Source organism: Drosophila rhopaloa, unplaced genomic scaffold (genome assembly GCF_018152115.1).
Source record: "Drosophila rhopaloa isolate 14029-0021.01 unplaced genomic scaffold, ASM1815211v1 contig_115, whole genome shotgun sequence".
Taxonomy (NCBI): Eukaryota; Metazoa; Arthropoda; class Insecta; order Diptera; family Drosophilidae; genus Drosophila; species Drosophila rhopaloa.
This window is the reverse complement of record NW_025334990.1, coordinates 10,642,962-10,666,545: the sequence shown is the minus strand read 5'-3', so window position 1 is coordinate 10,666,545 and position 23,584 is coordinate 10,642,962. Positions and strand designations below refer to the sequence as shown.

General features: G+C 37.0%; 7 protein-coding genes and 1 pseudogene across 7 annotated transcripts; 6 read left to right on the top strand and 2 right to left on the bottom strand.

The window, feature by feature from the left end:
* Nucleotides 1–3,129: 3,129 nt before the first annotated feature.
* On the top strand, nt 3,130–3,472 carry LOC108048619 (bomanin-065-like). The gene is made up of 2 exons (XM_017129392.1): nt 3,130–3,254; nt 3,327–3,472. Exons 1-2 carry the CDS (start codon nt 3,203–3,205, stop codon nt 3,398–3,400), a joined length of 126 nt encoding a protein of 41 aa, XP_016984881.1. The 5' UTR covers nt 3,130–3,202; the 3' UTR covers nt 3,401–3,472.
* A 265-nt stretch (nt 3,473–3,737) lies between these two features.
* Nucleotides 3,738–4,056, bottom strand: LOC108048620 (bomanin-068). Its single transcript, XM_017129393.1, has 2 exons — nt 3,940–4,056; nt 3,738–3,873 (listed from the first exon to the last, which is right to left on the bottom strand). The coding sequence occupies exons 1-2, from the start codon at nt 3,989–3,991 to the stop codon at nt 3,803–3,805; spliced, it is 123 nt and encodes a 40-aa protein (XP_016984882.1). The 5' UTR covers nt 3,992–4,056; the 3' UTR covers nt 3,738–3,802.
* A 5,020-nt stretch (nt 4,057–9,076) lies between these two features.
* Nucleotides 9,077–10,986, top strand: LOC108048603 (chitinase-like protein Idgf5). The gene is made up of 3 exons (XM_017129372.1): nt 9,077–9,230; nt 9,294–9,854; nt 10,283–10,986. The coding sequence occupies exons 1-3, from the start codon at nt 9,104–9,106 to the stop codon at nt 10,924–10,926; spliced, it is 1,332 nt and encodes a 443-aa protein (XP_016984861.1). The 5' UTR covers nt 9,077–9,103; the 3' UTR covers nt 10,927–10,986.
* Nucleotides 10,987–14,512: 3,526 nt separating this feature from the next.
* LOC108048612 (glutathione S-transferase 1) lies at nt 14,513–15,369 on the bottom strand. The gene has a single exon (XM_017129385.1). It carries the CDS (start codon nt 15,311–15,313, stop codon nt 14,591–14,593), a length of 723 nt encoding a protein of 240 aa, XP_016984874.1. The 5' UTR covers nt 15,314–15,369; the 3' UTR covers nt 14,513–14,590.
* Nucleotides 15,370–16,739: 1,370 nt separating this feature from the next.
* LOC108048622 lies at nt 16,740–17,580 on the top strand (annotated as a pseudogene).
* Nucleotides 17,581–18,944: 1,364 nt separating this feature from the next.
* Nucleotides 18,945–19,758, top strand: LOC108048617 (glutathione S-transferase 1-like). The gene has a single exon (XM_017129390.1). The coding sequence runs from the start codon at nt 18,959–18,961 to the stop codon at nt 19,631–19,633; it is 675 nt and encodes a 224-aa protein (XP_016984879.1). The 5' UTR covers nt 18,945–18,958; the 3' UTR covers nt 19,634–19,758.
* Nucleotides 19,759–20,100: 342 nt separating this feature from the next.
* On the top strand, nt 20,101–20,883 carry LOC108048621 (glutathione S-transferase 1-like). The gene has a single exon (XM_017129394.1). It carries the CDS (start codon nt 20,119–20,121, stop codon nt 20,791–20,793), a length of 675 nt encoding a protein of 224 aa, XP_016984883.1. The 5' UTR covers nt 20,101–20,118; the 3' UTR covers nt 20,794–20,883.
* Nucleotides 20,884–21,227: 344 nt separating this feature from the next.
* On the top strand, nt 21,228–21,938 carry LOC108048618 (glutathione S-transferase 1-like). Its single transcript, XM_017129391.1, has one exon. The coding sequence runs from the start codon at nt 21,242–21,244 to the stop codon at nt 21,902–21,904; it is 663 nt and encodes a 220-aa protein (XP_016984880.1). The 5' UTR covers nt 21,228–21,241; the 3' UTR covers nt 21,905–21,938.
* Nucleotides 21,939–23,584: the final 1,646 nt, after the last annotated feature.

The following is a 23,584-nucleotide window of genomic DNA, read 5'->3' as shown; positions in this document are numbered from 1 at the left end:
TCGATGCAGACTGGGCAAACGATAGTCTGGATAGAAAATCGTACTCTGGGTACTGTTTTTACCTGGGTGGATCAGCTTTCTCCTGGGAATCCAAAAAGCAAGGATTAGTCGCGCTCAGCAGCACTGAGGCTGAATACATTGCTTTGTCCACTGCATCCAGAGAAGCAATCTACCTGCGTCGTCTACTAGAAGAAATAGCATTTCATCCGAACGCAGAGCCCATCGAGATAAACGGCGACAACTTAAGCGCACAGCAGATTACATCGAATCCTGTGCATCACAAAAGGACCAAGCATATTGACATCAAGTATCATGTTCGCGAGGTTATTGCTAGAGGAGAAGTTTTTATAAAATATGTTCCCACCAACGAAAATGTAGCAGACATCTTTACTAAAAACTTACAGAAAGAAAAGCATAATAATTTTGTAAAATCGCTTGGCTTAAATGAAAAATTGTAAGGAACAATCTAACTTGAGAAGAAGTGTTGAAGTTTACAAGTTATATCGTTCTATTTGCACATCTCTAAGCGATAGTATTTTTCTTATTCTTATTCTTCCTTCCTTTTCCTCTTGCTTGTTAATGCTTCGTATCTCTTACTCAATAAAATACGTTTGTCGTGTGCGCACGTAAATTTGGCGTTCTTAATTATATTTGGTATCGGCTCGATTTCAGCATTAACAGAAAAGCTTTTAAAAACATGAGCAGAATTTCCCGAACTGGAATTTAACTTGTTCCTTGTGTTTTTTTGGCATTTGAGAGTCTAGGTGCTCGCCAAAGGTAAATGAACGTGTTTGTAGTCGAATTAACTTTCCACGCAAAAGTTGCCGTAGGTGTGTCTGTTTGATGCTGTTTATAAGTAAGTCTGCCCGTGCATCGGTGCACTGAAAAAAAATTACTGTTTTACCATTTTTAGCTTAACTGTCTAAAATTCTGTGTGATTTGATTAAATTTATTGGCTTAAAAAAAAAAATGTATTGCATTGAAAAAAATAATACAAATATTTTTTCTGATAATGAATGAGTATTTATAATATTTAAATTATCAGTTTGACTGTTTTTTATTAATTAGGTCACTGTTGTTCCTGGACTAATTACTAATTTAAAAAAAAAACAAAATTATAATACCCTCTGAAAGGGTATAATTATATTATGGCACTTATTTTTCTTTATTTGAAAGTATTTTTCACTGTGCATGTGTTTTGCACATGGATGGCAATTAAGCCAATGAAGCATTAAAAACCACCAGCCAAGCTCCATGCAAAATGAGTTTTTTGGGTGTTTCGTGGAGCTTGAGGCTATTGTCGGCGTTTTTGGGGTGGCTCGGTGGTTTTCGAGGAGGAGAAAGGTGAAAGGAGAAAGGGTTTAACTCAGTCATCCAGCTTCCACTCACACCGGATTAGTGCCGCGTGTGCTAAATGCTGTTGTTGTTTTTTCCACATTTGTCAACGTAGATGGCCTTACGGATAAATGAACTTCATCCAGATGAACGTATGTACACATGTACGTATACGTATACGTTATACGTGGAATTGTACGCCTCGATAGAAGGACAGCCGACACGTGTGCGTTAACAATTTAATTACGCTGCGGTGCGGGCAGCGACAGATACAATACGACAAATATATATAAATTAGCACTTTGGCTTTTGTTTTGGCAAATAGCTTAGCTTTTGATTGACCTACAAAAAGGCAAAACAATAAAAAAAACTTTTAGAAGAAAAATCATATAAATATAATAAATAATTACTAAAATGTAAGAATCAAAGTTATTAAAAACTTTTGTTTCCCCTGTTTAAATGGATACAATTAAATGCATACGATGCGTATACGTAATATAACCTAAAGAGAATTGTTACGTTTTAAATGGTTTAAATAATTTAATGTCACGTTTTGTGAGAAATAAAGTTTAAATATGTATATTTATCATGTTCTGTTCAACCTCATTTGACAACATTATCATTTTTTCAATGCGCACTTATATTTATGTATAATTGCAACACTCTACCACTCGGTTGGAATATAATGGCTTTCTCGGCAGCTGCTCACCTATTAGTTTACTGTCAACCTGTGGCAAAAGTTCTGGGTCAGTGGCGCAGCAGGATTTCATTGAGAAGGCTTAAGGGGGGCTTAAAGAAATGTTTGTATTATTAAATATGAACTATTGTAAAATACTTCGAAATGAGTAAAGGAAGAATATTTTTTTTATTAAAAAAAAAATTTAATATGTGCTACTAGCAATATTTCCCAAATGTATTTTATTGTATTTAAAAACTATAATTATATTATTAAAAAATCGGACGACTATATCCTATAGCTGCCATATAACTGATTGATCGGAAATGCCATAACTTTCGTGTTTGTAAAGTTAGGAAGTTGGGATTTTCCATGGGTTTTATATTTGGCCAATCAATTCGACCTACCAAATTTCATAAGAATCGGACGACTATATCCTATAGCCGCTATATAACTGATTAATCGGAAATGCCAAAACTTTAGTGTTTGTTAAGTTAGGAAGTTGGGATTTTCCATGGGTCTTATTTTTGGCCAATCAATCCGACCTATTAAATTTCATAAGGATCGGCCGACTATATCCTATAGCTGCCATATAACTGAACGATTGGAAATGCCATAACTTTGGTGTTTTTAAAGTTAGGAAGTTGGGATTTTTTATGAGTATTAAGAATGCATCATATGAATAATTTTGGAGAATATAATTTACAGAGTATTCTGCAAGGGTATATCAACTTCGGCTCCGCCCGAAGTTAGCTTTTCTTTCTTGTTTGTAATAACACACTACTTAATGCAGATTTAAATATGATCTAAAAAACCACATAAATGTTGTTTTATAGGATAAATATTTTCGTAGAATTATTTAAATAAAGGTAATTAATCTCTAAATAATTATCCGAAATTATTTACTTTGTATGTAGAACAGTCGCAGTACGATTTGTATTTTCCACTTGAGTTAATTATACATGTAAACATGTACTTAAAGCGATTATTGACTTGATTAGCGCCAGGTTTTGTCTAGCAATTGTGTATTATAGAATCGGCTTATAAACGGGAATTATTTTATTTCTTGGGCTTTTCCAGTAATTACATAACTTTGAGTGCTCGAACTCGAGTAGATACACCAGCATTTCTTATAAAAGTAAGATGAGAAAATAAACCTGCATCAGTTTACTTTGAAGCTTTTCCAATAAAATGAAGTGGATATCCTTAGTTTTTGTCTTTGGTCTATTGGCCATGGCGAGTGGTAAGTTATCCTTTGATCCTTAAATCCTTGCCCATAAATTTGAAATTCATTTTATTATTCTTATTTTCACAGCATCGCCTTTGATTCCGGGCAACGTTATTATCAATGGAGGAGATTGCCGCAAATGTAACGTTCATGGAGGCTAGTCTGGAGTCGATAAAAAACCTTTACGTTTTGTAAACCACATATAAAGAAAGTAAAAGTTCTTGGCATATAAATATTGTTGTTTTTTTATACTCTTGCAGAGGGTGTTATAATTTTGTTTTAGTTTAAAAAGCTTTGATGAGAAAAGTATTAGGTTTAATTTTCAATTTAAAAAAATACCTCCTATTCTTTTAAAAACATAATTGAATAGACATTTTTTAAATATACTTTTTTGGGGACTATTTGAGTAAGCCAACATTTTTTCACAGCATTTAAAATTTGCAGGAATTTCTGTTAAATCACATTCATACACCATTTCGTTAATAAAAGACATGTAAATACATTTAAGAGTTTCACTGACTTTATTTTATTTCATATTTTTCCGCAATTGAGCAAATAAGCTTTTAATCGCCGCGAACATTGCAAACTTTGCAGTCGCCGTTGATGATGACATTGCCGGGATTCAGGGGATTGGCTGGAAACAAAACAAAGGCTTCACTCAGTATTCAGTCCGGATTATATAGTATATCCTTCCACTTACCACTGGCCAGAGCCAGCAGACCCAAAAGAAAGGCAATCGAGAGCAGCTTCATATTGTGAGTGTTTTCAACGACTAATTTGCCAATCGATTCTAACTGGTCTCTTTTATAGCCCCGCCAAGTCGGATTGATTAGCGAATTGCGCACTTTATCAATTAATTCATGGCATTTGGAATATAAAAAAAAAATGCGTCATAACTTGATTTTAACAGCCTTCTATCCCGTTCATTATAGCTCTGAAGAAATCTTTGTCTGTGATTGGGAGGCGACTAAGTAAACAAATGTTTACGATTTTGAACCTATTTGATTTAATTCTTGCTCTTAAAATGTGAAATCTAAGTTGCTAATACAATAAAAAACTCGAAAATAAATTGGTTTTATTCTTAATTTGGTATTTGGAATTAGTCAAAAAAACTTTTATAAAAAAAGTAATTAAAAATTTTTCCAAATTCGTACCTTTTTGTATAAAGCATTTGTATAATGTAAAAATCTAAAATAAATTTGCAACGTAAAGTTTTGTTTTGGATTATTTGCTGTATGTACAAAGAATAAGTTCTAAACAAAACAACTTGCCAAAATAAAAATGTATGTTTAAAATACTGAACAAAATCATTTAAAACTTTAAAAGTTTAGTTAGAAAAGCTTTTAAAAACATGAGCAGAATTTCCCGAGCTGGAATTTAACTTGCTCCTTGTGTTTTTTTGGCATTTGAGAGTCTGTGTGCTCGCCAAAGGTAAATGAACGTGTTTGTGGTCGAATTAACTTTGCACGCAAAAGTTGCCGTAGGTGTGTCTGTTTGATGCTGTTTATAAGTAAGTCTGCCCGTGCATTGGTGCACTGAAAAAAAAATCACTGATTTACAATTTTTAGATGAACTGTCTAAAAACAAAATGTACTTATTCATTTAAAATTCTGTGTGATTTGATTGAATTTATTGGCTTGAATAAAAATATATTGCATTGAAAAAAATAATATAAATATTTTTTCTGATAATAAATGAGTATTTATAATATTTAAATTATCAGTTTGAATGTTTTTTATTAATTAGGTCACTGTTGTTCCTGGACTAATTACTAATAAAAAAAAATTAAACGTTTTTTTATATTTAATGACTCTTTATTTGAAAGCCTTTTTCTCAGTGTATGTGTTTTGCACATGGCTGGCAATTAAGCCAATGAAGCATTAAAAACCACCAGCCAAGCTCCATGCAAAATGAGTTTTTTGGGTGTTTCGTGGAGCTTGAGGCTATTGTCGGCGTTTTTGGGGTGGCTCAGTGGTTTTCGAGGAGGAGAAAGGTGAAAGGAGAAAGGGTTTAACTCAGTCATCCAGCATCCACTCACACCGGATTAGTGCCGCGTGTGCTAAATGCTGTTGTTGTTTTTTTCCACATTTGTCAACGTAGATGGCCTTACGGATAAATGAACTTCATCCAGATGAACGTATGTACATGTGTACGTATACGTATACGTTATACGTGGAATTGTACGCCTCGATAGAAGGACAGCCGACACGTGTGCGTTAACAATTTAATTACGCTGCGGTGCGGGCAGCGACAGCTGCCACATGTCTCTCGAAAAAGTTAATCATCCAGTCGAGAGGGTATTCAGGAATTAAAAACGGCCAAGTGCTGGTTTTGTGGCACCATTAAAGCGCTACCCGTTGGCCAAATGTTTCAATCGGAAAACTCGAGTGGTGTTAAGGAGCGGCATGTCAGAGGTCTCAAGTGGTCATGTTTACGCCCTATAAATTGAAATAAAACAGGAACTTCAATCCGGCTGAAGCTTTGAGTATGATGGAGTACTTAAGGGATGGTCGTTATTGTTTCTCTTCAAAAGTCAGGAAGTTACTGGGTTTTCGAAGGAAAAGTTAAATAAATATATATAAATTAGTACTTTGGCTTTTGTTTTGGCAAATAGCTTAGCTTTTGATTGACCTACAAAAAGGCAAAACAATAAAAAAAACTTTTAGAAGAAAAATCATATAAATATAATAAATAATTACTAAAATGTAAGAATCAAAGTTATTAAAAACCCTTGTTTTCCCTGTTTAAATGGATACAATCAAATGTATACGATGCGTATACGTAATATAACCTAAAGAGAATTGTTACGTTTTAAATGGTTTAAATAATTTAATGTCACGTTTTGTGAGAAATAAAGTTTAAATATGTATATTTATCATATTCTGTTCAACCTCATTTGACAACATTATCATTTTTTCAATGCGCACTTATATTTATGTATAATTGCAACACTCTACCACTCGGTTGGAATATAATGGCTTTCTCGGCAGCTGCTCACCTATTAGTTTACTGTCAACCTGTGGCAAAAGTTCTGGGTCAGTGGCGTAGCAGGATTTTATTGAGGAGGCTTAAAGGGGGGCTTAAAAAATATCTGTATTTGTAAATTTTTATGTACGGTTGTGAAATGCTTCGAAATAAGTAAATAAAGAATAGTTTTTTGTTTTTTTTTTTTAATAAAACAAATTCAATGAATGAATATGTGCTACTAGCAATATTTCCCAAATGTATTGTATTGTATTTAAAAACTATAATTATATTATTAAAAAATAGCTTATTACGTTTTATTACAGTTCCTTTCGTACGCCTCTGAAGTGGGTGTGGCAATAACCATGGGGGAGGGTATGGAGTAATAGAAAGCAGTGTTCCCGAACATGTGTGCATTCTGTTAGTTGATTGCCCAAGCGTCCGTGCTTGCGGTTACATTCTGTTGATTCCTGTTGGCTTTTCCCCACCGTTTGCTTCCTTTATTGTCCTTTTTATACCCTTGCAGAGGGTATTATAATTTCAGTCAAAAGTTTGCAACGCAGTGAAGGAGACATTTGCGACCCTATAAAGTATATATATTCTTGATCAGCATCACCAGGAGAGTCGATCTAGCCATGTCCGTCTGTCCGTCTGTCCGTCCGTCTGTCCGTCCGTCTGTCCGTCTGTCCGTCTGTCCGTCTGTCCGTCCGTTTCTACGCAAACTAGTCCCTCAGTTTTAAAGCTATCTGCTTGAAACTTTCCCAAAAGTTGTCTTTCTATTGCAGGTAGTATATAAGTCGGAACGAGCCGGATCGGGCCACTATATCATATAGCTGCCATATAACTGAACGATCGGAAAAGCCATAACTTTGGTGTTTTTAAAGTTAGGAAGTTGGGATTTGCTATGGGTTTTATTTTTGGATAATCAATCCGACCTGCCAAATTTCATAAGGATCGGACGACTATATCCTATAGCCGCCATATAACTGATTGATCGGAAATGCCATAGCTTTGGTGTTTGTAAAGTTAGGAAGTTGGGATTTTCTATGGGTTTTATTTTTGGCCAATCAATCCGACCTACCAAATTTTATAAGGATCGGCCGACTATATCTTATATCTGCCATATAACTGAACGATTGGAAATGACATAACTTTGGTGTTTTTAAAGTTAGGAAGTTGGGACTTTTTATGAGTATTAAGAATGCATCATATGAATAATTTTGGAGAATATAATTTATAGAATATTCTGCAAGGGTATATTAACTTCGGCTCCGCCCGAAGTTAGCTTTCCTTTCTTGTTTTTGCTGTGGTTAGTTTTATAGCTCTCACCATTTGGTTTTATGATACAACCAACTGCGGCGTTATGCATAAACTTAAGTTTCATTTTCTGCTTTTTTCGCAGGTGGCTAAACCATTTTTGTTGCCCCTCTTTAGTTGCACACTTAGGCTCGTTGAACGTTTTCCAAGGTAAAAACTACAGTTTACAGTTTAAGCATTTCAAAATTTGCAAAACTGTTTACTGTATGTACTTTAGAAAATCCATTTTTATGTAAACTTCTTTGGCAAAAATATACCATTATGATTTTATAGATTTATAATAATCTTGTGTGTTGTGATGTATTTTTAAATTTCATCAAACGAAATATCTTTAAAAATGGTTAAAGTTTTTAATTTTTCAAATCGCTGAGTTTCTTTTAGTGTTTTCTTTTATTTTGATTATTTCGGCGATAATAAGACTAAAATAAGCAACGTTTATAGTGTAGTAGATAATATGAGTAGTTACTAAAACTTTCTTTAAACAACAGAAACAGGATTTGGTTGTAATAAGGGCAATTTCCCCATGAATTTATATTTACTCATAAACAATTTGATTTGGCCCGGGTTTAATGTTATCCCCAAAAAGTTTTCAAGGCAAGAACAGTAATTGACCACTGATGCCTGACCCCTTCATTCCCATCAAATGACATGGCAGTCAACACATTTGGTCCTTGCCGCCACGTGAGCAAAATTGCTAATCAACTGGGGGATGAAGGACATGGACATGGGCATGGACATGGACATGGACATGGGGACAGCCATGTTCCAGTGGTGACCCCCAGTTATTGCGGCCTGCTCCTGGGGAGTGACAACTCATCATTTTGTCGTCGTTGTCGAGGGCTTTAATGTGTTTAAGCTTTACGAGCATGAACAAACATTATTGTCTCGTGGGAATCGGTAAATTGGTGCTGAGTGCAGGACTTCGGATTGTCATTGAGTTGTGGAAGTGACACTTTGATAACCCAAGTCACTCTCCCCGCATCCCCTCTCTACTTCGACAGACACTAATGGGTGTGTGTTGGGGTGTTTGTTTGCCAGGATAAAGGAAAATATATAAAAAGCTGAAGGGCAACTCAGTCCAAATGGAATTTAAAATTTTTCATTTAATGAAGATTTATGGTTTAATATTTAAGTGGATTCGAATTGTGCAGCAGTCACATTTGGTATTGTAATGATGTTGTAATTTATTTATATATTAAACAAAATTGTACCTTTTTAAATCCTTTTAATATTAAATTTGAAGTTACCTATGTCAACCTTTAATCTAAAAACAACAATATTTTTTGTTGCATTTTATATTTCTAAATTATGACTAGATTGCAAATAACTAACATATCTATAAATTTAGCTGAACACTGCATCATAATAAAAGCTTTTAGGTTTGTATATTGTTTACATATTTCTTTCGACATGATTTGAGTATTTATATAGCATAATAGAAACGGGAAAATTTAATCACTAATCACAAAGAATTCTTATCTCCTCTGCTTTATTGCACAAAGCTTTGACTCTGGTTAATCAAAACAAGTCGTCCCAGATCAGTTGTTAATCTAACTTAGAGCTGAATAGTCCAACTGATCGTAATGTCAGCCTTAAAAAACCCATTTAGTGGGTTAATGCTCTGCAGTTTTTTGGTTATATTGCAGTGTATATCTGCAGAAGTGGGAAAACTAGTCTGCTTTTACGATGCCAAGAGTTTTGTGCGCGAAGGTGAGTATTAGAATCTTTTAATCTTTGAGTGACAAATAGTTCATGGGGTTATCTATTTTATAGGTCCCGCTCAAATGTCACTGACCGAATTGGAGCCCGCCTTGACTTTCTGCAACTTTTTGGTCTACGGTTATGCGGGCATCGATGACGAGAATTATAAGATCAAGAGTTTAAATCCTACCTTAACCCATGACCGCCAACACTATCGCCACATAACCGCTCTACGGCAAAAGTTCCCACATGTTCGATTCCTTCTCTCAGTGGGCGGGGATCAGGATTTGGACAGCGAGGGCGTGGCAGACAGTGGCAAGTACCTGAGATTACTGGAACAGCCGGAGCATAGGAAAAGCTTCCAGGCGAGCGTTGTGGCAGAGCTGAACAACCATGGCTTCGATGGAATCGATCTCTCCTGGCAGTTCCCCAAAAACAAACCCAAAGTGCAGCAGGGTGTATTCAAGCGGGTTTGGGGCTCGTTTCGTGGCCTCTTCAGTTCCAAGTCGGTGGATGAGAAGGCCGAGGAGCACAAGGAGCAGTTCGCCACCCTTCTTGGAGAACTACGATCGGCTTTGCGAGGCAGTGGTCAGCTCTTGACTGTCAGCATGCTGCCACATGTTTCAGCAGAACGTAAGTAATGATAAGTTGAAAAAAATGTTACTTACATCCTAAAACAAAACTACTTTACCTTTTCTTATCTTTCCCGTAAAAACCTTATCTAAAAAACCTTCTAAAAACTTTATTCAAGAACCATAGTTCTAACCATCATAATTTTGAAATCAATCTCAATCCATAAATTAATCTCAGCACTTCTTAAATAAAAATATAGCTACTTGTTGTCAAAAGAAACTATAAACTGATGTAGATGTTGATGAAAAATCGACTATAAAAGGTTATGTCTTAGTCATATCATCATAGTTCTTTAATTTATTCAATTGGGATCCATTCGAATTTGCTATACATTTAAAACTTTCATCACAATAACTTTAACTAAATGTATGTGAAAATATCATTGTTTTTTCTGGATTCAAACAGTTCATAAATATCTCATTTCCCAGTTTTCATTGATGTTCCCACTGTTCTGAATAATGTGGACTTCGTCAACCTGGGCACCTATGACTTCCAGACCCCGGAACGTGATCCCAAGGAGGCAGATCTACCCGCTCCACTGTATGAAATGTACGATCGGGATCCCAGCCACAATGTGATGCACCAGGTGCAGTATTGGCTGAACCAGACATCCCAAATCAGTGCCCACAAGTTGCATGTTGGAGTGGCCACATATGGGCGTGCTTGGATTATGACCCGGAACTCTGGAATCACTGGCTATCCACCGATTCCCGCCGCGAATGGAGCTGCACCGGCGGGCAGGCAAACGGTCACTCCTGGATTACTCAGTTGGCCGGAGACGTGCGAGCTGTTGCAACAGCAGCCGAAGGATCGGGATGTGCCTCATCTGAGGAAGGTGGGCGATCCCACCAAGCGTTTCGGCATCTACGCTTATCGGGCGGCGGATGACAAGGGGGAGAATGGACTGTGGGTTGGCTACGAGGATCCCACAACGGCGGCCCTTAAGGCCGATTTCGTCCAGGCCAAAGGATTGGGCGGAGTGGCCCTCCACGACCTGTCCATGGATGATTTTCGAGGTCAGTGTGCCGGCGAAAAGTTTCCCATTATGCGGAGCATCAAATTTAAGCTATAGGTCTGCTGTTCAGCTCCAATTTATAAAAATGTAAAATAAATAGAAGTCCTAAAAGTCCAATTCTGAGGCACTGTTTTACAAGACATCGGGAAATCATAAATAACTAACATGAAAATGGGTCAAAATTTTGATCAACGTTAAATCGAAAATTTTGAATGCAGATTTTTAGAGAATCGGATTACAAGTCTTTAGAGGTATGCCACTTTGGAATCGGCTTAAATTTGGTAAAGTTATAGACTCTTGAAGTCCCATTTTGAGGCACTGTTTTACAATACATCGGAAAATCATAAATAACTAACATGAAATTGGGTCAAAATTTTGATCAACGTTAAATTAAAAATTTTGAATGCAAATTTTTAGAGAATCGAATTACAAGTCTTTAGAGGTATGTCACTTTGGAATCGGATTCAATTTGGTAAAGTTATGGATTCTAGAAGTCCAATTTTGAGGCACTGTTTACAAGACATTGGAAATTCATAAATAACTAACATGAAAATGGGTCAAAATTTTGATCAACGTTAAAATGAAAATTTTGAATGCAAATTTTTAGAGAATCGAATCACAAGTCTTTAGAGGTATGTCACTTTGGAATCGGATTAAATTTGGTAAAGTTATGGACTCTAGAAGTCCAATTTTGAGGCACTGTTTACAAATCATTGGAAATTCATAAATAACTAACATGAAAATGGGTCAAAATTTTGATCAACGTTAAATTGAAAATTTTGAATGCAAATTTTTAGAGAATGGAATCACAAGTCTTTAGAGGTATGTCACTTTGGAATCGGATTAAATTTGGTAAAGTTATGGACTCTAGAAGTCCAATTTTGAGGCACTGTTTTACAGGATATCGGAAATTCATAAATAACTAACATGAAAATGGGTCAAAATTTTGATCAACGTTAAATTAAAAATTTTGAATGCAAATTTTTAGAGAATCGAATCACAAGTCTTTAGAGGTATGTCACTTTGGAATCGGATTAAATTTGGTAAAGTTATGGACTCTAGAAGTCCAATTTTGAGGCACTGTTTTACAAGATATCGAAAATTCATAAATAACTAACATGAAAATGGGTCAAAATTTGGATAAACGTTAAGTCGAAATATTTAAATGCAGATTTTTAGAGAATCAAATCACAAGTCTTTAGAGGTATGCCACTTTGGAATCGGCTTAAATTTGGTAAAGTTATGGACTCTTGAAGTCCCATTTTGAGGCACTGTTTTACAAGACATCGTAAAATCATAAATAACTAACATGAAAATGGGTCAAAATTTTGATAAACGTTAAATCGAAAATTTTAAATGCAGATTTTTAGAGAATCAAATCACAAGTCTTTAGAGGTGTGCCACTTTGGAATCGGATTAAATTTGGTAAAGTTATGGACTCTAGAAGTCCAATTTTGAGGCACTGTTTACAAGACATTGGAAAATTACAAATAACTAACATGAAAATGGGTCAACATTTTGATCAACGTTAAATTGAAAATTTTGAATGCAGATTTTTAGAGATAGTAAATTATACCAGATACTATGGTTCGCTTTTCAAAAATTTATTGTTGTGGGGTAAGCTGTCAAAACACGAAAACTTTTATAACATATTTCGAATGATGTCTTAGTCTTACTGCTCAAAATATGGAACATTTTCGTCGTAATCCCAAAGAACTACTACGATAAATTAATGCCCCGCTCTCCAAGAAGATTTGGGGGCAGGAAATAAAGCGGCAAAGTGGAAGGCTGTAAGAGCGGAAAAGGAAAAAGTAAAAGCGTCCCGCCACGAAGGCAAGTGAAGTGGCAGGCGAAGCGTAAAGCAAAGCAAACTTCTCAAATGCCACTGACTCGGTGGGGGGAATGCTTAAGGCACAAGGACGTGGGGTGGCAAGGTGGCAGGACAGCAGGGTGGCCCAAAGTAAAAGTTGAAATTAAACCAATTAGTTTGCCTGCCACCACTCTCGACGCCGTCGCCGCTGCAATGAGGCACATAAAAACAGGCGACGCAAGGTAAGTCCTTGAGATGCCCACAAAGTCACGACTTCCTGAATCCTGGCTTTGAATTTTCGCTTGTTTCTGGCTTATGCTCAAAATTTACAAACGAAAATGGAAGGTGTTGATTAAAGGAACACTTCTTTTAAGGTTCTTGTATTTGAACACAGCTTAAAAATGCAATAACACAATTATATTATTATTTGTTACCACTAAAGAAAAATGTATAGATTAATGGAAAAAAATCATATCATTATGCTTTATTTTCTGAACTTTATTTTATGAAAACGAATAAATATTTATAAAAAAACTTATTACTTTTATTTATTTATATTTGAAATTTTTTTTTATTTATATACTTTTATATTTTACATTTTAAATTTTTTTGTTTATTTTACCCATATTCAAAATTGATTATTTCAATCTTTGAGCTGCAATATTATATACAACCTGCTTAATCTAACACATAGATAGCAGTATAATTAAAAATATAATTCAAATAAAAAAAGTAAGAAAATATATTAGTTTCCTTAGATTTTTTTTCCTAAAATCCATTTTTTTGGTTTTATTTAAATAAATATAATTTGTTATCGCGTGAGTGAATTTCCTCTCACGCCGGCATCTCCTTTAGGACACTTGTGGGGTTGGAAACGGACTACACCCGGTAGGTATTTAGACTTGGGCTCCTTTTTAAGAGTATTTTAAACGACGGCGAGGCCCTTTTGGGGACTAGTCACGAGAAGGGCCTGAAGAAATCGAGACCCGCGTGTAGATAAGAGGCAAATTGGGAAGTGGTGGGAAGGGGATTTAGAGGAGGGGATGGACGGCTAGCTGCTTCGGCGGATGGCGCCGTCATAAATTAATTATGATTTAACAACTTTAGCATGCACGACACGGCAGGAAAACTTTTTGCGCTTTTCATTCCCTCGCCATCTTCTATTTTGTGTCGCTTTGTGGAGGGGAAAATTTTATAATTTTAATGAGCGCAAAAAAGTTGTAAACTTTTGACTGCGTTGCTATTGGAAATGCACTCAACGCTGCTGTGAAAAACTTTATCTAGATTCATAGATATACTAACTAGGAGAAGGAAATTCCTGTAATCAAGGACCTTACCCAAAAAACAACCTTTAGCAATGAACTCAAAAGCGTTAGAGATGTTTTACTTATGTGGTATCTCGCCAAGGAGGATATACACCGGAAAAAATTGGTTTATGAAAGTAGCTTCTATAGAAGCTAATGTTTTATTTGCATATAAAGTGTACACAGATAAAGTGGCAGATAAATGACACGATCGTCCGAATTTTATAAACCCGTAAAACAAATTGAAATTGCTAACAAATAGTATATCTTGGACTATGTGGATATATGTTAAGAAACAAGAAATTTATAATTTTATTTATATTGTTCTATTAAGAACTATTTGATTTAATGTAGTAGGCCGATAAGTACAAACAAATAGACAATCGTCTTTTAATGCTGGCCAAGAAAATATATAATTTATAGGGTCGGAATGTACTTTTCAATGTGTTGACTGAAATTGTAATACCCTGCCAAGGATATCTCTGAATTAAGATTTGGCTTTGCTTTCTTAAATAAAAATGGCAAGATGTTCGAAAAAAGTTTTTATTTACAAAACTGTAAACTCTTTAAATATTGCTTAACATCAGGTTAAAAGGGAACAAACTGATCACTGTTTTCCGGCTCCGCTCTTGATGTCCTCGAATGCCTTTTGCCACAGTTTGTCGAACTGCTTGGGCAGTTTGGCGCGGATGCGATCGGCCAGTAGGCGGGCTCCTCTTAGGTTATCCTCCTCATAGAAGGGCAATTCGGAAAGCCGTGTCAGCCAGGCGGATAACTTCGGGTATTTAGAGTCTTCCACGGGGCAGTAGCTCAGGTGCAGGGTGCTCACCGTGGCCACAATGCTAAAGTCGGCGATGGTCAACTGTGGACCGGCCAAATAGGGATTCTGCCCCAAAAATTGCTCCAACAAGGCGTAGGCATCCCGCAGTTCGGCCAATCGATTCTTGGGCACCTCGGTGGCATTATCTCGGAACAGAGCCTGTTGCAACTGCTTGAAGATGCCGTGGAAAAGGACACCGGTCTCGAAGTGCAACCGCTGATCCACCACAGCCCGCTGCAGCGGATCCTTGGGATAGAGCTCATCCGACTGGGCATACTGGTTCACCAGATAGCCAATGATGGCATGCGAGTCCCAGATGCACTCCTCACCATCCTCCAACATGGGCACCGTGTGCTGGGGATTCTTGCGCAACATTTCCGGCTTCAGATGATCCCCCGCCTGCATGTCCAGTGGGCGGAACTCGTGCTCCAGTTTCAGGGCGCGCAGGGTCAGCAAAACGGCCCGAACCGGCGGACTGGATTCAGTGCCATATAAAATCAGGTTCACCATCTTGCTTACTTCAATTCTTCACTTCTAGCTGTTTAATTTGAGATTCGTAGCAGACAACGGGCCATCCAAAACTGACTAAAGGCAGCCGGAATGATTCCTAACTTTACCCTCGATAAGATTAGATACTAAACTTAGTTTCTTGATAATTATCACAAAGACGTCATAATGCTGCAAGTTTAAGTTTTGCCTGATTGTTTATTAATTCCCGAGATAAGTCGGTCTGCTATCTGTTGCTGCTTCAATATTTGCCCAACGTCCCCATGATTTATGTGATCATGGGTGGAAAATCAAAGGGGTTTACAATTATGTAGTGTATTAATATATTACAATTTTTGGAGTATCTAAGGTTTTATTTAGTTGGATTATAAAATGGTTTTTGTCGACGTAAGACAGTAAAATAAATGTTTAACAATTTTTGAATTTTAAAAAAATTTCAGCCTTTTTGTTTTTAGAAAACAATTAAAAGTTAATTGAACAAAGAGAGTTTATGCTCTGTATTAGCCTGTACTTGTTTCAAAGCTTTGTATTCGGTTTTTAGAACTTTTCAGCAAGTAAGTAAAGTAAAATTGAATAATCAATCTACATGGCCTCTACACGAATTCAAACTGGTGTAGATAATTCTACGCTTATCAGTAATAGTACTACACCCATAAAATACAAATCATTATTCTTATCAAGAGAATACCTCAACACAAAAAGTATTAAGTATATATTCACAATTGTTCAATATATTAAAGCGTTTTCAGCATGATGAGATGGTTTTTTAGAATGACTTGACTTTTAAGTGGTCGTCTAATCTACATCGACAATTTCACCACCGTGATAATACGTTTCAGAACTAATTAAGTCCGAGAAAGTTAACATGTCCATGTTTATATACCCTTGCTGATACAAAAAAATTTAAGTACCTTTGTAAATTTAACATAATATATTTATTTAAAAACAAAGATGTGTTGTCAGTTTTCGCGAGTTTCCAAGAATATTGGCAGTCATATAACTGGGAAATTTAAAAAACAATTAGATCATTATTTCCAAATCTGTGTACAATAAATATCTCAGCGTAAATACATAATTGAAGCAATAATTTGTTCCAATTAATTTTCTAATAGGTTAGATATATGATATATTATTTCAATCTAGCCTGTTCCGACATTATATATGCCTGCAATAGCATAAAGACTTTTGGAAAAAAATTTATCTAGATTCTTGAAATGTTCGGAAATTTCTCCTGTTAATCATAATACCCAGTTTAAGGGTATTGCAATATATACAAAGCCTAGTTTGACGTAGAAACAAACAAGGCAACACCCAAGCCATAGCTTTTATTTTTCAATGCCGGAATGCTCTTACAATAAGCAAAAAGCTTTGGACAGAACAGTATTTAAACAACCGGGAGCAGATGAGTCGTAATAAAATCATTGGTCGTTATACAACACAATATGTCGAGCACGGGTATTGTACTTTATGGATCGGACATCGCTCCATGTTCAAGGGCCGCAAAACTAACCTTAAAGGTCTTGAATTTGGACTACGAATACAAGGAGGTGAATCTGATGACGGGCGAACAACTGAGCGCGGAGTTCATAAAGAAGAACCCACAGCACACGGTGCCGGTACTGGATGATAATGGTACAATCATCTGGGATTCGCACGCCATCGCCACCTATTTGGTGGATAAGTACGGCAAGTCGGACGAGCTGTATCCCAAGGATCTGGTCAAGCGAGCGATCATCAATCAGCGCTTGATTTTCGATGCCAGCGTCATCTTTGCGAGCTTGGCCAACGTAAGCGGTCCTTTTTTGGAGAAGTGGTATTACGGAGGTTCCCCAGGAGAATCTGGACACAATACACCGCGGTCTGCAGTTGCTGGAGACCTTCCTGGGCGACAGTCCATATCTGGCGGGCGATAAGCTGACCCTCGCCGATCTGTGCACTGGACCCACTGTCAGCGCCCTTCCCGCTGCCGTGGACATCGATGCTGCGGTCTATCCCAAGGTCACCGCCTGGTTGGATCGCCTTAATAAGCTGCCCTATTTCAAGGAGATCAACGAGGGTCCGGCTCAAACTTACGTCGGCTTTCTTCGCAGCAAGTGGACCAAGCTGGGGAATAAGTGAACAATACACTAACAAAAAATTCACCCAACGTAAAATATGAATAAGGGCACGATATTTATATTTAATTTGTTCCTATGTGCGATTACATTTCAAAAATATCAGTCATTTAACAAATTAAAATATATGTTTTAAAAAAATGTAGTACCAACAAATTTATATATTTATTTATTATTTTGGGCAAATTGTATGATATATGATTTTTGATCAAAGAATAGACCATATTTTTGGTGAAAAAAAGAGAACGAAAGGTTAACTGCATATCAATGACTTGCAAATTGTTTAAACTGATAACAATTGGTAAACAATTCGTTGCATTGCCAACAAAACACGGTCTTATCAATAAATATTTATCGTGGTGAAATATTTCAAATTGCAAATAACGGTGAACAAAGTTTTTTGCTTAAAAACAAAGAACAACAAAAACCAGAGCTCTAATCCAAATGTTCTCAAAAAATTAGCACCGTATTATAGTCGGTGGTGCCCCAGAAGAGCAGAAAGTGCACGAGATTCTTCTGTTGCAGCCACCGAATCTTGGTGATCTGCGAGGCACAGTGAAGGAGATATCTCCGACCCAATAAAGTATATTTATTCTTGATCAGGATCACCTCCTGAGTTGATATAAGCATGTCCGTCCGTCCGTCTGTCCGTCTGTCTGTTTCTACGCAAACTAGGCTCTCAGTTTTAAAGATATCGAATTGAAACTTTGCACACAGCCTTCTTTCCTTTGCACGCAGTATATAACGGAACGGCTGGGATCGGCGGACTATATCCAGCTACAATTGATTGATCGGTAATGACATAACTTTGGTGTTTGTAAAGTTAGGAAGTTGGGATTTTCTATGGGTTTTATTTTTGGCCAATCAATCTGACAATCTCAAATTTCATAAGGATCGGCCGACTATATCCTATAGCTGCCATATAACTGAACGATTGGTAATGCCATAACTTTGGTGTTTTTAAAGCTAGGAAGTTGGGATTCTTTATGAGTATTAAGAATGCATCATATGAATAATTTTGGAGAATATAATTTACAGAATATTCTGCAAGGGTATTTTAACTTTGGCTCCGCCCGAAGTTAGCTTTTCTTTCTTGTTTACATTCAATTTTCCAATAGTTTCTATGTGAGATTAGTTTAGCCTACTCCGACATATACAAGGGTGCTCAAAAGTATTTGCACATTTCTTATGAGTAAGTACTTGTAATTTGTGCAAATACTTTTGACCACCTCTGTATAATATATGCAATAACATGATGACTTTTGGAATAGTTTTATCTATATTCTTTAAATTTTCGGAAATGTCTTTAATAGCGAGCTATTAACTGAAATGATAATACCTGCTTTTAGGGTATTAAAATATGAGCAAACCCATGTTTGACTTAGACTCAAACAAACCAACACTCAACCCAGAGCTTTTATCTTTCAATGCCGGAATGCTCTTACAATAAGCAAAAAGCTTTGGACAGAGCAGTATATAAACAACCGGGAGCAGGTGAGTCGTAATAAAATCATTGGTGGATATACAACACAATATGTCGAACACTGGTATTGTACTTTATGGAGCGGACATCAGTCCATGTGTGAGGGCCGTAAAACTGACCTTCAAGGTTCTGAATTTGGACTACGAATACAAGGAGGTGAATCTGATAGGGGGCGAACACCTGGGCGAGGAGTTCATAAAGAAGAACCCACAGCACACGGTGCCGGTACTGGATGATAATGGTACAATCATCTGGGACTCGCACGCCATCGCCACCTATTTGGTGGATAAGTACGGCAAATCGGACGAGCTATATCCCAAGGATCTCGTGAAGCGGGCGATCATCAATCAGCGCTTGTTTTTCGATGCCAGCGTCATCTTTGCGAACTTGGCCGACGTAAGCTGCCTTTTTTGGAGAAGTGGTATTACGGAGGTTCCCCAGGAGCCACTGGACACAATACACCGGGGTCTGCAGTTGCTGGAGACCTTCCTGGGCGACAGTCCATATCTGGCGGGCGACAAGCTGACCCTCGCCGATCTGTGCACTGGACCCACTGTGAGCTCCATTCCCGCTGCTGTGGACATTGATGCTGCGGTCTATCCCAAGATCACCTCTTGGTTGGATCGCCTCAACAAGCTGCCCTTTTACAAGGAGATCAACGAGGTTCCGGCTCAAACTTACGTCGGTTTCCTTCGCAGTCAGTGGACCAAGCTGGGGAATAAGTGAGCAATACACCCAACGTAAAATTTGAATAATGGCTCGACATTTATAGTTAATTTGTTCCTATATGCGCATACATTTCAAAATATCAATCATTTAGCTAATTAAAATATATGTCTTGAAAAAGAATAATCAAAAAAAAAAGGTCTATACTTATTTATTATTTGGGCAAGTGCTATAAGAATATTTATCTAGATATCATTTTTGGTCATATCACTGATTTGCAAATTGCTTAGACCACAAAAAATGTTTAAACTTTAAATGGTAAACAAAACAACAAATCAAAGCCATAGGAATCAATTCTCGTGGTGAAATAATACAAATTGGCAATAATGATAAACAAATTTTTTGGTTAGAAACAAACAACAAAACCAGAGCTTTTATCAAAATGCTCTCAGTTAAGGCAAAAGCTTTTTTAAGCAGTATAGTATATAAACTAATGAGGGGGAACAGTAGTCGTAATTAAAGCGTTGTCGGTTGAACTACTCAAGATGTCGAGCACCGGTGTTGTACTGTACGGAACGGACTGGAGTCCCTATGTTAGGGCCATCAGCCTGACCCTCAAGGTCCTGAATTTAGACCACGAATTCAGGGAGGTGGATCTGAAGATGGGCGAAAACCTTACTCCGGAATACCTCAAGATGAATCCACAGCACACGGTACCAGTACTGGATGATAATGGAACTTATCTCTGGGACTCGCACGCCATCGCCACCTATTTGGTGGATAAGTATGGCAAGTCTGACGAGATGTATCCCAAGGATCTGGTCAAGCGGGCGATCATCAATCAGCGCCTCTTCTTCGAAGCCAGCGTAATCTCCCCGAGCTATTTCGACGTAGTGCGTCCCTTCTGGTTTAGTGGAGTTACGGTGGTGCCCCAGGAGAAACTAGACACCATTCATCGGGGTCTGAAGTTGCTGGAGACTTTCCTGGACAGCACTACATATCTGGCGGGCCATTCGCTGACCCTCGCCGATCTGGTCACCGGACCCACTGTAAGTGCTCTGCGCGCCGCCGTCGACATCGAACCAGGAGCCTATCCCAAGATCACCGCCTGGCTGGATCGACTTAACCAGATCTCCTGGTACAAGGAGATCAACGAAGGTCCTGTTCAAGACTACGTCGCATTTTTACGGAAAGCGTGGACCAAGCTCGGGGATAACTAAACAAAGACTTGAATAAAATACCAAAACTAAAAATATGAGTAATTAAGTTTTTAAATATGTAAATTTGAAATACATATAATCAAGGAAATTAAAGTATTTTTTGTCAAATTTGTGTTGCACATTTTAATTTTGATTATTTTTTTTTCATATCTAGGAAGTTACAATCCTTAATATAAAATTATAATTTTATTAAGAAGATGTAAAATACAAAATAAATATAGGACAATTTGAAAAGAAAATTTGGCTCTGGATTTTATGATAAGTATTTGTTTTCCTCCATCTACGTTTAACTTAATTTTATCAGTGTAAAAATACAAAAGTTGATTTAAAACGAAAGAGGGGTGAACTCGGCGCAACCAATTACTGCTTTATTTAAGTTCGTTAAGAATTCTGTATGTGAACTACTATGGGGTTTCAGTGAAAATTGAGTCTTCTTCGTGGTCGCATCATGCCGGGAATAGTATTGTATGGAATGGACATAAGTCCGCCAGTTCGAGCCTGCAAACTGACTTTGCGAGCCTTGAATTTAGACTATGAATACAAGGAATTGAATCTTTTGGCGGGAGAACAGTTCAGCGATGAGTTCCTTGAGAAGAACCCCCAACACACGGTGCCGCTCCTCGATGATAATGGAGCCCTCATCTGGGACTCACATGCCATTGTGTGCTACTTGGTGGACAAGTACGCCAAGTCGGATGAGCTCTATCCCAGGGATCTGGTTAAGCGGGCTCAGGTTGATCAACGCTTGTTCTTTGATGCGAGTATTCTCTTCATGTCGCTGCGTAATGTCAGTATACCCTATTTTATTAGCCAAGTAAACCTGGTTCCCAAGGAGAAGGTGGATAACATTAAAGATGCCTACGGCCATCTGGAGACATTTCTCGGAGGTAATCCCTATCTGACTGGGTCCACTCTAACCCTGGCTGATTTCTGCTGTGGAGCTACTGCCTCCTCGCTGGCCGCTGTTCTCGAACTGGATCACGAAAAATATCCCAAGGTGGCGGATTGGCTTGATCGCCTATCCAGATTGCCTCATTACGAGGAGGACAATCTTCGGGGCTTGGAAGAATACATAGCTTTGCTCCAACCCTGTTTAACATTAGAGCAATAGTATTTATCGAATTTTGAATAAATAACAAAGTTAATTCTAAAATTTTTTTATGCGGGGGAGTAATTAAATTTATGATCGATCGAGTTTATTGAAAGTACTTAAAACCACATGAGAACTATTAGTAAATAAAAACTATTACTTTATTTCAAACTTGAGAAAAAGGTTTTTAAATTCTTAAGTTCGGAGAAGTAGAATAATACTTTATGATACTTTATGATATTGTTCTTATAAAATTTATTAGTTTAATTAACTAAAATCAATTAAACAATAAAAAAAGAAAGGAAGCAAACGTTAGCAAGGCGAAGTTCATATTGATTCGCCTGGAATCGCTTCTACCTGATACCACTAACCATACAACATATAGACTGGTCATTTCATACAACGAATTTGGTCACAAAATTTTTCACTCGGGGAGCCCCAGTGCTGGAATCGGCAGGCCCCGACACTTCGTGTGCCTTCGGGTTTTTTCGCTCTCGTTCTAATTCTTATTTTGACGCTCGCGCTCGAGTTCGGTCGTTCAGTCGCAGAGACGCGCATTTTGAAGAAGGTTGGCCTGCGCTTGAATTGGGCTTTGTATGTATGCGTGTTCATGCATTCTCATACAGGGGTGCATGTGTGCGATCATTTCATTTCGATGCAGCAAGAATATTTTGTCTTTTGCTACTTTTCAGACTTGGTACCCTAACAATATGGGCGTATTCACTATTGGGTTAATGATAAAAATAAGAATATTATATGTTATAGTATATTTTTAATATTTCAGCATATATTTCATCTTGGTTTACAAATTCAAATCAGTGGTAGCAAAAAAATATTTTGCATATATGTATGTATTCCAATTAATAGAAATCAATCTACTGAGATAGGAACAGGGCACATCGCAGTCGGTGTCTGCGCTTAGTGGTTCAGAAAACTTCAAACCAAATCAGCTTTGGTTGTTGTTCTACGAGCGTATGGTGCCTGCATAGCCTACCGACGATTGAATTTTAGGGGTGGGTACAGAAACAAGAACGTTTTTTAGGACACTTGTTTTGAATGATATGTTTAATGAGTTTTGGTTGATTTTTTTTTTGATTCGCAGTGTAATTTTGTTTAATGTTGTTATTTAATGATCTAGTTATATATATTTTTATGTTTGCTTATTCTTGAAAGTCGCCGCTTGAATTAGTTACCGATAAATATACATATGTACATATAATAATTTTATAGTTTTAATCTTGGAAAATAACAAATTGTTTATCCACTATAAAGTACAGACAAAAAAATTTGAAGTGATTTTCTTAAATTTATATTACTATTTTAAATCAAGAAGTAAACTTTTAATGATTTTTAATATAAAAAAAAAATTATAAAATTAATTATCATTAAACATAACATTCAAAACAAGTGTCCTAAAAAACGTTCTTGTTTCTGTACCCACCCCTAAAATTCAATCGTCGGTAGGCTATGCAGGCACCATACGCTCGTAGAACAACAACCAAAGCTGATTTGGTTTGAAGTTTTCTGAACCACTAAGCGCAGACACCGACTGCGATGTGCCCTGTTCCTATCTCAGTAGATTGATTTCTATTAATTGGAATACATACATATATGCAAAATATTTTTTTGCTACCACTGATTTGAATTTGTAAACCAAGATGAAATATATGCTGAAATATTAAAAATATACTATAACATATA

Coding starts and splice junctions, on each gene's coding strand:
- LOC108048619 (XM_017129392.1), top strand. CDS start 3,203: ATGAAGTGGATATCCTTAGTTTTTGTCTTTGGTCTATTGGCCATGGCG. Junction 3,255..3,326: donor TCTATTGGCCATGGCGAGTG/GTAAGTTATCCT, acceptor TTATTTTCACAG/CATCGCCTTTGATTCCGGGC.
- LOC108048621 (XM_017129394.1), top strand. CDS start 20,119: ATGTCGAGCACCGGTGTTGTACTGTACGGAACGGACTGGAGTCCCTAT.
- LOC108048618 (XM_017129391.1), top strand. CDS start 21,242: ATGCCGGGAATAGTATTGTATGGAATGGACATAAGTCCGCCAGTTCGA.
- LOC108048612 (XM_017129385.1), bottom strand. CDS start 15,313: ATGGTGAACCTGATTTTATATGGCACTGAATCCAGTCCGCCGGTTCGG.
- LOC108048603 (XM_017129372.1), top strand. CDS start 9,104: ATGTCAGCCTTAAAAAACCCATTTAGTGGGTTAATGCTCTGCAGTTTT. Junction 9,231..9,293: donor CAAGAGTTTTGTGCGCGAAG/GTGAGTATTAGA, acceptor TCTATTTTATAG/GTCCCGCTCAAATGTCACTG. Junction 9,855..10,282: donor GCCACATGTTTCAGCAGAAC/GTAAGTAATGAT, acceptor CTCATTTCCCAG/TTTTCATTGATGTTCCCACT.
- LOC108048620 (XM_017129393.1), bottom strand. CDS start 3,991: ATGAAGCTGCTCTCGATTGCCTTTCTTTTGGGTCTGCTGGCTCTGGCC. Junction 3,874..3,939: donor TCTGCTGGCTCTGGCCAGTG/GTAAGTGGAAGG, acceptor TTTTGTTTCCAG/CCAATCCCCTGAATCCCGGC.
- LOC108048617 (XM_017129390.1), top strand. CDS start 18,959: ATGTCGAACACTGGTATTGTACTTTATGGAGCGGACATCAGTCCATGT.